Genomic DNA, 14,769 nt, shown 5'->3' with positions numbered 1-14,769 from the left:
TAAATAGACCAGTACTATATAATTCTTTCCTAAGTAAAAATAAGAAAATAGCAAATAACATTATAAATCACCATTTCAATCACCTGATTGTAGCTTTCCTTTTCCTGGAGGAGATTTTGAAGTGTCCTGAGGATGGTGAACTTCCTTCTCTTTTTCTGGTTCAGGTTGTTGGGGAGTAAGAGATGGAGGTTCACTTACAGTTAGTGCTTCTTTTTTCTCAGCTTCTAATTTCTTTTCTTCTAATTTCTTTTCCACTTCAAAAGAATGGTAAAAATTAACCTTCATTAGAAACTCCAGAGGCCTATTATTTCACTTTAACAGAGAAACTGAAATTATTATAAAATTACACTTACTGATTTAATGTACATGTTTTTGGCTCTCTCTCAATCATTCAGTCCTGAAAGCTTAGATATTAGGCTTCTCTGTCTGGTCAAAAATACAGTATTTTTTAAATCTCTTGATTATGGTAGTGGTAGTGTATATCTGTGTGTGTGTGTGTGTGTGTGTGTGTGTGTGTATGCAGCAGGTAAATGGAGACCAAATGTATAAGTGACAATGTGGAATTATTATTATTATTTTTTAATTAATTTATTTTTTTTTTTGGCCAGTCCTAGGCCGTGAACTCAGGGCCTGAGCACTGTCCCTGGCTTCTTTTTTGCTCAAGGCTAGCACTCTGCCACTTGAGCCACAGCGCCACTTCTGGCCATTTTCTGTATATGTGGTGCTGAGGAATCGAACCCAGGGCCTCATGTATATGAGGCAAGCACTCTTGCCACTAGGCCATATTCCCAGCCCGAGTGGAATTATTTATAATGAACGGGGAAATAAAGATTAATTGTAAATTTCTAGAGGAGGAGCAAAGTAAAAATGCAAAAAGAGATGAACATGAGAGGTCAAGCCTGTAACCCTGCCTACTTGGAAAGGGGAGCTGTGGGAATCATGGTTTGAGACCACCTTAGGCGTAAGAGTTCACAAGACTCCATGGAACTCAATGGCTGGGTATTGCAGCAGGCCCCTGAGCTGCATGGGAAGAGCAAATGGTGGACTTAGAGGCACCCTGCCATTCTGAGCATGCAGGAAAGCACAATGAGGAAGACTTGGCCCAGACCCGGGCATAAAGCAGGACCCTATGAAAAATGAATGGGTGAGGAGGTGGGTGAGGTTGGGAGAGATGGGAAAAACAATTGAAGGGTGACATTGTTTGAGATACATTGTACCTATAAATTCTTATGTTGAATCAAAACCTCTTTGTACAACCATTCAAATAAAAATATTCAAAAAAGGACAAGTTAATGGGCAATTGTTACTGGTTGAATGAAAAGGAAGAAGGTTGAGCATATTTACTATATGGTAAGTATGCCATGGAAGTGGCTAAGAGTTAACTTATATCCAAATAGCTAGATTTGGGCAAAACTAATTGCCTATTGTTCCATCATAATTGGAAAATTCACTTACTGTCTCCTAATAATGCTGAAGTTAGCAAAGTTAAATTGTTTCTCCTTTTTACATCCTTATATTTTAATGTGTTATTTAAAGGTAGCTAATAAACAAATGGATTGCTTATATTCATGGTATACAGGGCAATTAACAACCTTAATTTGAACTCTGATTTGTTACTTATTTTTTGAAACATGAATTAATGTTTCTAATGAGAAACCTCTTTTGGATTAAATTAATTTAAAGGAAGAGAGAGGCCTATTTCACCCAGAAACTTATACAGCAGAAATCTAAAGTCAGAGGTAGTATACTTGTAGATTTTATAAGCACAATATAAGAGAAAATTTTGCAGTCACATTGTCTTTCCCTCTCAAACATTAAAACCACATGTTGTAGTCATGTACACTCAGAATTCTAAAGAAGTGTAGTGTGGTTACCTTTATTCTTTTTTTTATCGATTTCAACTGCAAAAATTTCTTTTACGTTTTGACATAAAGATTCTTTATCTATTTCAGCATTGATTTTTATCAAAACATTTTCTGGCTCTGAGAACCAGCGCTCCAATGAAGGCCAGTTGTCCAAGAAACCTATAATCCTGCAAAAAAAAAAAATCAAAACATTATCTGAATGTCTCATCCTGACTGCAATATCTGAGTGAGGAGCATGACATTGAACACTGATGGAAACATCTCTAATGATGGCCTAACTCTGAGGCTCTTGTTGGAGTTAGGAAGTAAAGAGGTCTCTGAGTGAGTATGGACTGTTCTGACTTTATTGTAAAGTATTCTTGGAATGATCCTTGAAACCCTTTATTTCTTTCTAGAGAGAAGCAAGCTTTAATGTAGCATAAACTACTCTCCCTTAGTTTATTATATATTTTTAGATTTCTCAGAGTTTCATAAAATTCTAACACAAAGAATGAAACATAACTTCATTTTAGCAATATAGAAGTAGAACTACAGCCTGTAGTGTGATGTCCAGCTCTGGAGAGTCTCATTCCCTGACCTTTCTTTAGTGAGCTGCAAATTCCAAATAATTAACTTACAAGTTCATGCACTCATAAGGGTAAGTGTTGGCCTGACTGGCTTCTTACCTCAGTTTACAATTATCTGAAAACAACATGAAATGTACCACATAAATATTCAATCAGTTTCAAAAGTACTTAGTTGGCCCTTACATGTAAAAGATCGAAGAGTATGAATTATTTTTTCCCCTAGAGGCTAATGGTTAGTTTCTTTGAAGAAGAATACTTCATTTAAAACTCACCTATGCTGTATTTGGTCTTTTAAGTTCTGGTCCCCTTCCTTATGGGTCTCAATAGCTCCCGGTTGACCAATGTCTTCCTGAGAAATTTCACGTGAAATGTCTTCAGCTATGGTATAAAATTTACTCAATTAGATACTTTTTTAAACTAGTCAAATTTGCTACTTGCTGCTAAAATTACAACTCAGTACTTGGTCCAATATTCCTTAAAATGTTTTACAGGGAGAATGACAAAAGGAATAACATTCATTAAGATGTGTTATAGTCATAAAATAATACGTTGAATTGAAGCTCAATGTATACAACTTAAAGAATAAAATAGATAGATCAATGTTTTACAAATTTTGAACAAATACAGTTTGGGAACACAAATTTAAGATTCTTTTAAGTTTGTGAGGCATAAGGTAAAAACACATTAAACAGGAGTTGTGGGTTTGGATGAGAAGAATTCTTATTTTTTCTGAATAATTATTTTTTGTCAAAGTGATGTACAAAGGGGTTACAGTTTCATACGTAAGGCAGTGGGTGCATTTCTTGTACTGTTTGTTACCTCCTCCCTCATTTCCCCCCCTCCCCCCTCCCCTTCCCTCTACCCCCATGAGTTGTTCAGTTGGTTTACACCAAATGGTTTTGTAAGTATTGCTTTTAGAGTCGTTTGTCTTTTTATCCTGTGTCTCTCGATTTTGATATTTCATTTCCCTTCCCTAGTTCTAATACCAGTATATACAGTATCCAGGGTACTAAGATGAGATACAGTGATAGCATGGGGAGGAGAAGAATTCTGAGATGTCTTAAGTTAAAGGCTAGAAGATTGGCAGCTTTAAGCTAAACCAACAAAGGCAAAGAAAATCTGCTCCCTATGTCTTCCCTGTGTGTTGAATTTGGGCTTCTGCTTTTGGGACCAACCAATCAAGACCAGCAAAAATACTCTTAGGAGCATGGTCACTTTGTACTGTGTTCATCTTCTTATCTATAACAAATGTAGGTTCACCACAAACAATTGTGGTACCTTCTCCATCCCCACATTACCATTATAACCTATTCTGGCTCCTTAGATTCAATGAATGTTTGTTTTGTTTTTTTTTCAGCTGCAATTTGAGCATACTTCTGGTAACTTAGAGAATTTGTCACCTGATTCCTTTGATCTTTTTTTGCTAGTTTCTGTAACCGCTTAATAGGTCCTTTACAACAGGGATCTCTTAGCCTCAACTGTTTGATTCAATTGTACAAACTAATTAGAATTAAATATGTCAGAAAACTAGCAGAGAAAGAAAATCCATACTGGGGAGAAAAAATTACAAAAGAAATAATAAGGGGGCCCTGAGGTCCAATATGCATAAAATATTTAATATTATTACCATAAGATAACTATTTGACATAAAATAATTTGCCTCTTTCTAAATCTATTATTTCTATGTTGACTAGAATAGATGTGTAGATGACAAGGTACCAAAAATAAATTTCAAAAGCTTTGGATTAACAATATAGAAAACATACTGCTCAAAAAATTTAGAACAAATGGAAAAAGGTAAAGAGAAAAGTGTAGAAGGAGTTAGCTTTACTCAAAGCAAAAAAACATTGTGTTGTGAATTAATACTATTCAAGAATGAAAGACACTAATATTTGGAAGTAATCATTTTTTTCTCCATCTATATTCACAAAAAAACCCAGGATGAAATGAACTTAGAACACCGGGTAATGCTACTTGGTAATTTATGACAGGCGAGGATACTCATCACTATACTAACGAGGATGACACACTACTTGGTAATTTATAAAACCCACTACCACTAGAGCCTAGAGCCATTGATAAGGCCTTGAACAGATTTAAAGGATTACTTGAAGCAAAAGAACATGAGTAATAGTCAAGTATTCAGGGAAGAATAATCAACTATTCCCCACCTACTGAGTAGATGATTGAAAAAAAAACTGTGGGGCTCTTGTTGATGTAACCATCCATGTCTTAAGTTCCTTACCTCACATTTGACTAGAAAATCAATATGTGGTTTAGATTCCTTTTCCTCTCAACTACCAGGCATTATCCCTTCTATTTCTAGCACTCACTGCCACGGCCAGTATGTTTCAGGACTCTCTAGTTCTATCCCAAACGTGCTTCTTCCTCCACTCCTGTGTGGCTGATGGGCCTCTGTAACAGCATCCAGTCTCTAAATGCTTACATTCTTGGCCAAAAGTTACCAGTGTTATGTGTCTTAATTCTGTAGCAAACCTAAATTACATGGTCTACCACTTCAAATACTCTTCTCACCAAAACTTAAGTGTGTGTGTGTGTCCTCCTGTTACATCAGTCTCAGGTAAAACTCATCTTTCTTCCCCAGAATTATACTGTGGTTGATTTCCTTGCCAGAAAAGATACAACTAATTACCTAATTGAACAATCAGCTAAGTGTGTGTGTGTGTGTGTGTGTGTGTGTGTGCGTGCATTTCGCTAACATAAACTAAGAGAAAGAAAACTACTATATAACCAAAAAATAAAATAAACTCTTCTTTCCTTCAGAGAAAGCTTCTGAAAAGTTACCTCCACTCACTTTCCACCTCCTAACCTCCCATTGATGCCTTAACAAGCCACAAGCCATCCTTTCCTCCAACTCAAACAAAATGACACTCATTATTGTTAGCAAAGATGGCAAAGCCAATAGATGCATTTCAGTCTTTATCTTACTAGATTCGTGTATGTTAAATGAGTAGGTAGAATTCAGCATACAGTTTTTACATGCTTTTCTGTATATTACATTTGTATTCACAATCAAACTTATGAAATAGAGTTGAGATTTTCGTAATTGGCCCTAAATCACACTTTAATACAGTGGAGAATCAATGTAACACCAGAGCTTGGGTTTTTATCTTAACCTTTATCCCTTTTATTCAATCACATCTGCTCAAATATGTATGTATATATAATATATAAATATAAATATAGAGCTAGGTGAATTAATAAGCTGGAAATAGAATATAAGCTAAGATACAAACATTATCCTGTCCCTTTTAAACCACAATTAGCATCCCTAACCTCAATTCAGAGGCTCTCATATTAAGCACACTACTGCTTTTCAGGCTGACTTCATTCTGTTAGGCACTAGCTTAACAGCTAAGACGGCTTTCTACCTTCCATAACACAGCCTCTCTCTCATTAGCTAGTTCTTCTCCTTATATCTCTGTGGTCTCCTTCCTGTTGGCTTTCGGTTTGGATCATTTGCTTTTGTCTAGCTCTTGCTGGAACAGTAATCAGCCTTTGCAGCCCACCTGGCTTTGGATGTTTAGACTTCCCTGTGGTGTTTGTCTTCATGAAAGGACAGTAGGCTGCCCCTGATCTTAATGACAGAATTGCCACAGATGGCACAGGCTCCTACTTATCTGGAAGGGAAATTGTTACAACTATGTCTTGAAAATTTCCATCTATTCATTTATGAAAAACTCTACTCGCTATCTTTCTTCTGATTTAGTTAGCCAATCCTAAACATTTTTCCTTTATTCTTACCATAAAATGTCTCCCAAATAAAAAATGCCTTTCTCTCTTCTTTGCTCCCTTTTTGGCCTGGCTGCCTCTCCCTATGCTGGGCACGTTTCATACAGCATGTGACAACATTCAAAATTAGCTTACTCTGTTTCTCCTCACACTAACCTTTGGAATATTGGAGAATGGAGATGTATCCTTCATTTCTATATGATCAGGGCTTAATGTATTAAAAATAGTAGTTTACTAGTGATCCACTTTAGTTCCTATCACTCTATCCAGCGCTGTCCAGGAGAACCTTCTGAGATGATGCAACTATTTCATACCAGTGCTGTCAGTATGGCTGTCAATATCTGTTTATGTGAACCTTGAACAATGTGATTGGGAAGATAAATCTTCCATTTATTCATTTTTATTAGCTAAATACTTTAGTGATACTTGAGTTTAAACTTGGGGCTTGTTCTTGCTATACAGTACAGAAAGGAAAAAAAATCACATTGTGTTTTAAGACAAACTTCTGGGAGTAGCTTAATAAGGTTGTTTAGGCATATAGTACATACAATTTAACAAAAGAAAAATTCTCCCTAGAGTACTGAAGAACATTTTAAAGCCTAGCTATAAATCAAGGGTCTAAAATAAGGAAATTAAGATGACAAAACCAGGTTTAGCAAATAAGCTAGTCATTCATCATGTAGTTTTGATAGAAAATTGTAAGAACTTAGATTGTATTTCTTGAAAAAATCTTGTCTATTGATTTTTCTTCCTTTTCTGTTTCTGAAGCATAGAACCATATTCTTCCTTTGGAGCCCTACAAGGATAGAAAACATTTCAATGCCCTTGTATGAATCTTCTCATTCAACAGACTGTTTATGCGATTTAGAATAATTTGTCAAATCCACTTTTAAGTCAGATTGATCAAGAGGTTCAGGACCATGTCAATGGCTATGGACAGGAGGGATTCTCAGTCCTCAGAGATGGCAGTGACAGGAACAGCAAATGAGACGAAGTAGCAGAATAAGCATGTTCCAAATTCTTTGCACAGACAGAAATGATTTCTCTTTTCTTGGAGACGATGCACAGTTTAAACTATTGGCTTCGATGACTAAAGTAGTATCTAATGGTTTTGCTATATTATTTAGGTAAACAATGAATACAAGATCTGAAATTACACAAACCTCAAATAAAGATGAGTGTGAACTTTGCTAAGTCAAGTACCTATGCTTTAAATTACAGTCTACAAATACTGGACTATGTGACAATATGATAAATCAAAGGTTTTATGATCCCTTAAGTCTCTCCGGCTCTGTTTTGTGTTAGTAGCAACAGATAAAAGAACAATAAATGTTATCATTAATCAAATGAACGTATTTTAGAAAACAAAAATTGAATCTCAAATGTAATTTGAACATGTGTCAAAGATATCATTTTACTCTCCAATAATGAGAAAAATTGAGAGATGTTAAAATCAAATGAGAATTTCCCTAAAGGACAATCAGGAATAGTGAAAGAGGTATTAGTAGATGAAAAACTAGCTACTATTGGCAGAGCAACACTGGAATAATATTTTTTTGTGACACTGAATTTTTAAATCAGAGCCTTGTGCTTGCTGGGCAGGCACTGTACCATCTGAGCCACAACTGGAGCACTTTGAGCTTTAGTTGTTTTTCACATGAGGTCTTATGTTTATCACCAGGCTAGCCTGGGAGTGATTTTCCTCTTCATGTTTCCCAAGTAGCTGTGATAACAAGTGCCCATCACAGCACCCACTATTTTATTGGTTGAAATGAAGGTTACATGCACTTTATTTTCAGGCTGGCCTTGACTAGAATCCACCTAATAAAGTCTCCTCAGGAGCTAAGACTACAAGTCTTTCTCGCTGAATTCAACCTGGAATATTATTTTATTACCCATGTGAAAATTGTGTTTTAAATGAACAAAAGATTCAGTTGCATTCATATAAACAAGATTAATTTGTATTCCTACCAATATCCTATAATTTATAGAGTTATACAAGAATCAGTGAAAATCTCAGACCTGAATAAAATCAGATACCTCAATGAATCAGGTAGAAAATACTTGATTCTTGAATAGCCAGTAAGTTTTTGCTCATTTTTGAAGTCTTCACAGCATTTCTGACATGTTATATGCCAACTCAATCCAAAATGTTTAGCTATAATTTCATGGAATACTCTCTACAATATAATAATTCATCCTATCATATGTATTGAGAAATTGAGGTTTAGAGCTATAAGTGTGCAATCCTAGACGTTCAGGAAGCTGAGATAAGGATCACGTGAACCTAGAAGTATGAACCCAGCCTGGGAAGCAGAGCAAGATCTTTTCTTAAAAAGTACAAAAGAAGGACAAGCTAATCATGTAGACATCGTCACTTGTGAAATAATAATAATGACAATGATAAATATATGTACATATAAAATATATTATTATATAATTTAGTTAATATGTGTTCAATTTATTCGTTAAGAAAACAGAAAAACTATTTATGGTGTTAGAAATTAAACCAGCGACTTTCCTTGAAAAAAGAGGGAAATGCTTTAATAAGGTTGTGATATGGGTTTGGAGTTACCTGGCCCAGTTTACAGGCCAATTAACTAGGCTATTACGATTTCTTCTGTGTCCTATATGTTTAGTACAATTTAATGAAACTAATTTTGAAATTAAAATTAATTAGCAAAAAGTACAAAAGAAGAAGAAATATTTCCAACTTCAAGTACCTTGTAAATTAGCAAAGCCCTAAGTCAAGAATATGTGCTTCAACTCTTACATACTTAATTAGTAGAATGAAGTAATGTTTTCAATTGGAAGGTGAAAAAAGTTAAATCATGGATTTTTGACAAGAGAAAAGAAAAGCAACCTTTTCAGGTGAGGACATTCTGCCAACTGATAACTTGCTCCTCAGAAGTAATGCACAGTCTAAGAAAGGGCATGACCATGCCATTGTTTATGGCATTGATTGGCTAATGATCACCAGTACGATTATGCACATGCAAATGTATGCAATACTTGCATTAGTACATGCACGGTGTAGTTGTGTCAAGATGTACTAGAAAGTCACCGAGAGCTTCCCCAGGCATGAAATTCTCTCCTTTGTGCCAGAGGAGCTGTCAATGTGATGAAAGAGGCCTGTCTTGCTCTAGAATTCTCCTCTAGGCTTGGTCACTGGTGCTGCACACTAACAGTCAAAACAAGTGGCAAGTAGGCTTGGCTAGATCATTCTCTCGAGGGCTGAATGGATTCTTTCTTACAACTCTAAATAGAAATAGTCACTGATCTAGTCAGAGAAGAAAGATGTTTAATGAGAAATCTGAGTGTCAAGATGAAGGTGTCTAGCTTACCCAGGCGATTCAACGAAGAAGTATCTGAAATATCGAGTAATAGCACAAAGTCAAATGCTGAAGAGGGAGGGGGTACTTCTTTGGAAGTTGTAGGATCAACTGCCAGTGTAGGTATCTGCGTTTTCTTTCCCTCTGCTTCGATAAGGCTTCTGTTATAGCCTGTAAGAGCTTCTTCCAGGAGCTGGGCTTGGTTTAGGGTCATAGGAAAACCATCAAGGACCCAGCCACAATGCATAGGTATCTCACTAGATTAAAAAAGATTATCCATTAATGTGTAGATAGATATACATACTTTACAAATAGTAACACAATGAGTCTTGCTTTTATCTTTCTTTCAGCCCCACAATCACCTCCTAAGGCATGGGTTTCATTCCTTTATTGCTAAAAGGTTAGGCTAACAAAAGTGCTACCCTCTCTCCGGATGAAAATGCTTCTGTGAGTTCTTTCTGCCTTTTAAATCTATTCTAGAGCCCTTGACATTTATTTAGAAGGAACTAGATACAATATATGTCTAAAAGCTTCTAATCTGTCACAATTTTGAATGTTGCTTCAAACAAATTGATCTCTCTACCATTATGCAAGGATGAATTGTGAGTTCTAGTTGTGTTTATAAACTGTTTCTTCTTACACCTCACTTTCCTCCTCCTGTACATTGGTATAACATAACATGACACACTAGGTGGTTTAAAGATGAACAGACTAGTGAATTTAATGAACCCTGCCTAGAAAGCACCACAGGCTGAATATTCCCAATGCCCACCTGAAGTCTCCTTCCTACCCGACTGCTGATCCACAACAGCCTAGTCCATGCTCATTTCTCCACACGAGTTAGACTCAACTTCAAAATTCAAGTGAGTGCTTTAAAATTCTTAATTAGATTATACATTTCTGAAGGATAAGGACCATTTTGGTGAAATTTTCACTAAGTTTTCTTTGATAGACAATGTGTCCTCCAAGAATTATGATCTTTGTTAGCAACTGCACTGTGAAAAGTTTCAAATATGCAAAACTGAGATGTTGCCCTTTGGATAAAAAGGCATGATTTTGTTCCTTTCTCATACCAAGTCATATAATCCCACTCCCAGAAAGTTCTAAGTCTGTCTAGGTGCCTGCATTTGACCTCTGACAAGGTGGCAGGAAGAAGTGAGAAACAAAGGGCCAAAGAGATTCCATTATGTGGTCCAAATCATAGAACTATTTGAGATATTTGCACAACCCAGTGATCCTTCCTGCAAACCAAGCTTAGTGCAGATCTCTACATATCGCCCTTATTAGGTTTCTAAGAGTAATAAATATCTATACTTTGTTTTACAACTTCTCCAGAGTTCAGTAAAGCATTTTATATTGATTGGATGCGTTGAACTCCAATGGAAAGTAAATTTCCATGAGGATATCGTCATCTCTCCATGAACCAGGCTCAGGAGACATCTCAGAGAAAGGAGCAGGTAAGGGCCACACTTGTTCAGTTGTAGAGTGAGGACCTCAGATATCAGGGATTCAGGAAATCTAGACTTCACACCACTAGCCAGACACATAGCAGGAACACTTTACATTTCTTGCTTCATTGGACTAGGTCAAAGGATTCAAAGCTACTGAGAGTCTTATGGGTGGGGTCAGGAGCAGTAGTGGTGGTAATGTTGATGTTGGTGGTAGTGGTGGTAGGGAAATAGGATTCTAATGATGGGGTACAAATTGATCAGTAGGGCTACTGACACCAAAGTGAAGAGGTACTTATTTGTGATGTCATGTGTACCCATCTTTTTCTTTGAAGGAAGAATTCCATAGCTAAAACCTATGATTATTCTGAGAAATGTTACAATTATTACAGTGAGGTATTTTGTAGCTCTTAGGACAGACACTCTGTGGTACAATTTCTAGAAACATCGTAACTGAGAAGCAACTTAAATGTTTAATATAATCTTTTCAGAAGACACTAAGGAGGAGTCCATTTCAGATGCACAATTCAAAGAAAAATCCCTGAACTCTCATTTCTTCTATGTCTGAGTGTTTCCCACATTTCAGTTCATCAATTCTATTTTTACTTAAAGGCCTCCAACACTATTTTACCGGAGCCTTTTAAACTTTTGTGTTCCATCCTGCCTCAATTTATTCCTTTACTAAATACATCGTTTGGCTTCTTATAATTCCTCATTTTTCTAGATTAACAAAGGAAGACTATGAATAAGGAGAGCAGAGATTATAAAGTGACTGGCTATTTTGGTTTTTTTCTTATCATCTCTGTTACCTATCACCTCTGTACCTTGCTTATGTTACGCTTGCCTCTGCAATTATTGCCTCCCTACCCCAGGGCTGCTCAGCTTTTGGGTCCCTGGGCTTGGTTGCTAACTCCTCTGCTTCAGATACTAAATGAGGGAATCGCTCATCTCTACAACCTACTCCTCTATTCTTCTGATTACTCAGTCTCCCTTAATTTCTCCAAATCAAGAGAACCTGACTTATATCGACATCAAGATAGAAGAAGTCAACGTTAGTAAGGGGAGAAGGAATTTAAATACAGGCATACAAATTGATGTGACTATGTCAAGTACTGTATAGTGAAATACCTTTAGACATTAAAAACACAAAAACTATATTTCTATAATTCTTGATGCTCAAATAGCATGTGGATACCAGAAAGAAGAATGCAGTACATACTTAATAGCATTAACCATGATGTTTACTAGCAATGTGTCTGGAATGCTTTGTCCTCTCTTCAGCAATTGCTCTGATTCTGCACCAAGCTGAGCACGCACACTTAACTGTGAAAAGCAAAGCAAAATAAAGCAAAGAATGGTAAAATAAAGGCAATTTAAAGTTAATTTGTAATGATTGCAGGGGAAGCAACTAAAGAGTCACTCTCTGATGAAATCACGGAGCATATTACCACAATTTATGTGCATATGTTGAGACATTTTTGGAGCTCCAGACCTTGCTTTATCCATGATCTCCTTTTTGAATTTTGAGCTGCACGAGTACACCAAACTTTATCCTCATACTTTTAATCAGAAAGAATGAGCTTTAGCCACTCATGTCCAGTAAATGAGGCTACTCCTGTCTCAGGAAAGACAAATCTCCACATTTACGCAGTCAATTTCTCCTCTTTCACTGACCAGGTCCCAGACATTTTCAGCCTGATTTTTGGATGCTCACTGGCTGTTTTTATTTTCTTATGCTGTATTTGGTAGTATTTGTAATAGTTACTTATCGGAGGGTTAGTTTAATACAAGTTACGTAGTATACTAGAAGAGAGACTTCCCCACGTACCTATTTCTGAAATCAGCCACTGGAGTACTTCATGTTGAATGATGTTATTTCTCTACTCAAAGCCCTTAACAAATCTGTTTTTGTGCCAAATATAACATTTGTATCATCATAAAATCAGTCTTTCTGCTAATTTGTATTTCATATTCAGAGTGAAATAGAAATCCCACCTTTATTATTTTTTTCTAAATCCATTTTACCCTCCATTAGTCATCATGTTCATAGTTTAGACCTTTACCTATTTTCCATATTTAATAAGTTTAAAATTTGAAATATTGAAAAATTATTTTACATAATTCATAATAAAGGTAATCAAATGGAATGCAAGTAAAGTGAATGAAGTCCTATATGATTAATCTGATTATTTGATGATAAAATGTGCTTCAAAATATAGCAAAGTGATACTATTTATTGAAGTACTAACTTCCTTTCAAAACAATATTGAATGAATTGCTGTAAACTTTTCACTTCCAGATTATTCAAAAATTTTGTACAGTCACTAATAAGACCAGGAAAATTCTGGGAAAAAAATCATTAAATGTAGAGAGCATATAGGACATAAATTAAAGGCATAAACTAAGAGGTAAAGGTGAAACACACAGTGGGGCTGGGGATATGGCCTAGTGGCAAGAGCGCTTGCCTCGTATACTTGAAGCCCTGGGTTTGATTCCCCAGCACCACATATACAGAAAATGGCCAGAAGTGGCACTGTGACTCAAGTGGCAGAGTGCTAGCCTTGAGCAAAAAGAAGCCAGGGACAGTGCTCAGGCCCTGAGTCCAAGGCCCAGAACTGGCAAAAAAAAAAAAGGTGAAACACACAAAACCAAATTTTATATGTCTAAAACTTAACAAATTTTATCTGAGTAGCAATTTCCAACGCTTTAGAATACTGAGAATTCAAATTAGTTAACTCAAATTAGCTAGCCTCTTACCCTCAACTATAATTTAAAACCAAAGCAAAGAACAATGCTATTTCATACCATTAAAAGATAGTGTAAAAGGTCATCTATTGTAACACATTTTAATATATTAGTAGTCAAAATTAGATGTCATACTTACTTTTGGGAAACTGATAACTTCATCTGTTGGTATTTTATTAGGATCAGTACCTAGTTATAGAAAAACCAGTAAGAACAGACCTTAAGTACTTCTGTGTCGTAGCCATGGAAGTTTGTGCCTCCTTGACTTTTGACTATAAGGGTGGCAAGATCCAACGGTGAATGAGATGCCAGGAGGCCTGGAGTGCCAGAACCAACACAGCTGGGTGCTCAAGTCCATTATATAGCATTAGGATCTCAGCCTCTGCCTGCCTTCATGAGATCCACTTCCTTCCTTCTGGCTGGGACTCAGCTCATTACAAACCATTAGAAATATGATACATAGATGAGCTTTTCCCCCACAAAACTAGCCTTCTCAAAAAGACCTTTCTAAAATGCTCTATTCTCTGGTTTATCAAGTTATAGATAATAAACACATCCCTAAGCCAACAGTAGAGCAGAAGTAAGAAGGGAATTTAGTAAAATTTTATGGAAAAGATAAGAAGTTTTCAGTTTGGTTGTAGCAAAATGGCAACACATTTACAAAATTAATGAAAAAATCCATTAAAATGATCTCTTAAGAAATGAAATACCTTGGAAGAGACTGATAAGATTTTAAAAAACTAAAACCTCCCTGGTATGGGAGAGTTGAAGGCTTAGTATAAATCTATACACTGTTCTATAGTGACGGCAATACAGTAATGTTAAAATCAAAGAAGATCTGTGCTTTGTACTAGAATATGAGAAGAGGTTTCTAATGGAAAAGCCTTTGCTATCATAATTTTTTAGAAATAAAGCATTTATTACTTAAAAATATTATCCTTCAATGGATTTACAAAGGATCTAAAAAAAAACAACTAAGCAGATTACTTAGGATCAAGAAACTTGGTCCTAATTGCACTGCTTAAGATTGAGAATAAATTTACTTTTATTTCGTCAATCA

The 14,769-nt window shown here is 36.0% G+C and overlaps 1 protein-coding gene across 1 annotated transcript; it reads right to left on the bottom strand.

The window, feature by feature from the left end:
• Positions 1-13: 13 nt before the first annotated feature.
• On the bottom strand, positions 14-13,950 carry LOC125367466 (sperm flagellar protein 2-like). The gene is made up of 6 exons (XM_048368139.1): positions 13,849-13,950; positions 12,184-12,287; positions 9,529-9,773; positions 2,704-2,809; positions 1,875-2,032; positions 14-254 (listed from the first exon to the last, which is right to left on the bottom strand). The coding sequence occupies exons 2-6, from the start codon at positions 12,198-12,200 to the stop codon at positions 76-78; spliced, it is 705 nt and encodes a 234-aa protein (XP_048224096.1). The 5' UTR covers positions 12,201-12,287; positions 13,849-13,950; the 3' UTR covers positions 14-75.
• Between the last annotated feature and the right edge of the window lie 819 nt (positions 13,951-14,769).

Source organism: Perognathus longimembris, chromosome 19, assembly GCF_023159225.1.
Source record: "Perognathus longimembris pacificus isolate PPM17 chromosome 19, ASM2315922v1, whole genome shotgun sequence".
NCBI lineage: Eukaryota > Metazoa > Chordata > Mammalia > Rodentia > Heteromyidae > Perognathus > Perognathus longimembris.
Note: the sequence above shows the minus strand (reverse complement) of the source record. Positions and strands in the feature narration are given on the sequence as shown.

What these genes read in the sequence shown, in the direction of transcription:
- LOC125367466 (XM_048368139.1), bottom strand. An exon ending in TTCTTCGTTGAATCGCCTGG is followed by an intron (nt 2,810 to 9,528) that starts GTAAGCTAGACA and finishes TTTATACCATAG; the next exon opens with CTGAAGACATTTCACGTGAA. An exon ending in CGATAAAAAAAAGAATAAAG is followed by an intron (nt 255 to 1,874) that starts GTAACCACACTA and finishes ATTCTTTTGAAG; the next exon opens with TGGAAAAGAAATTAGAAGAA.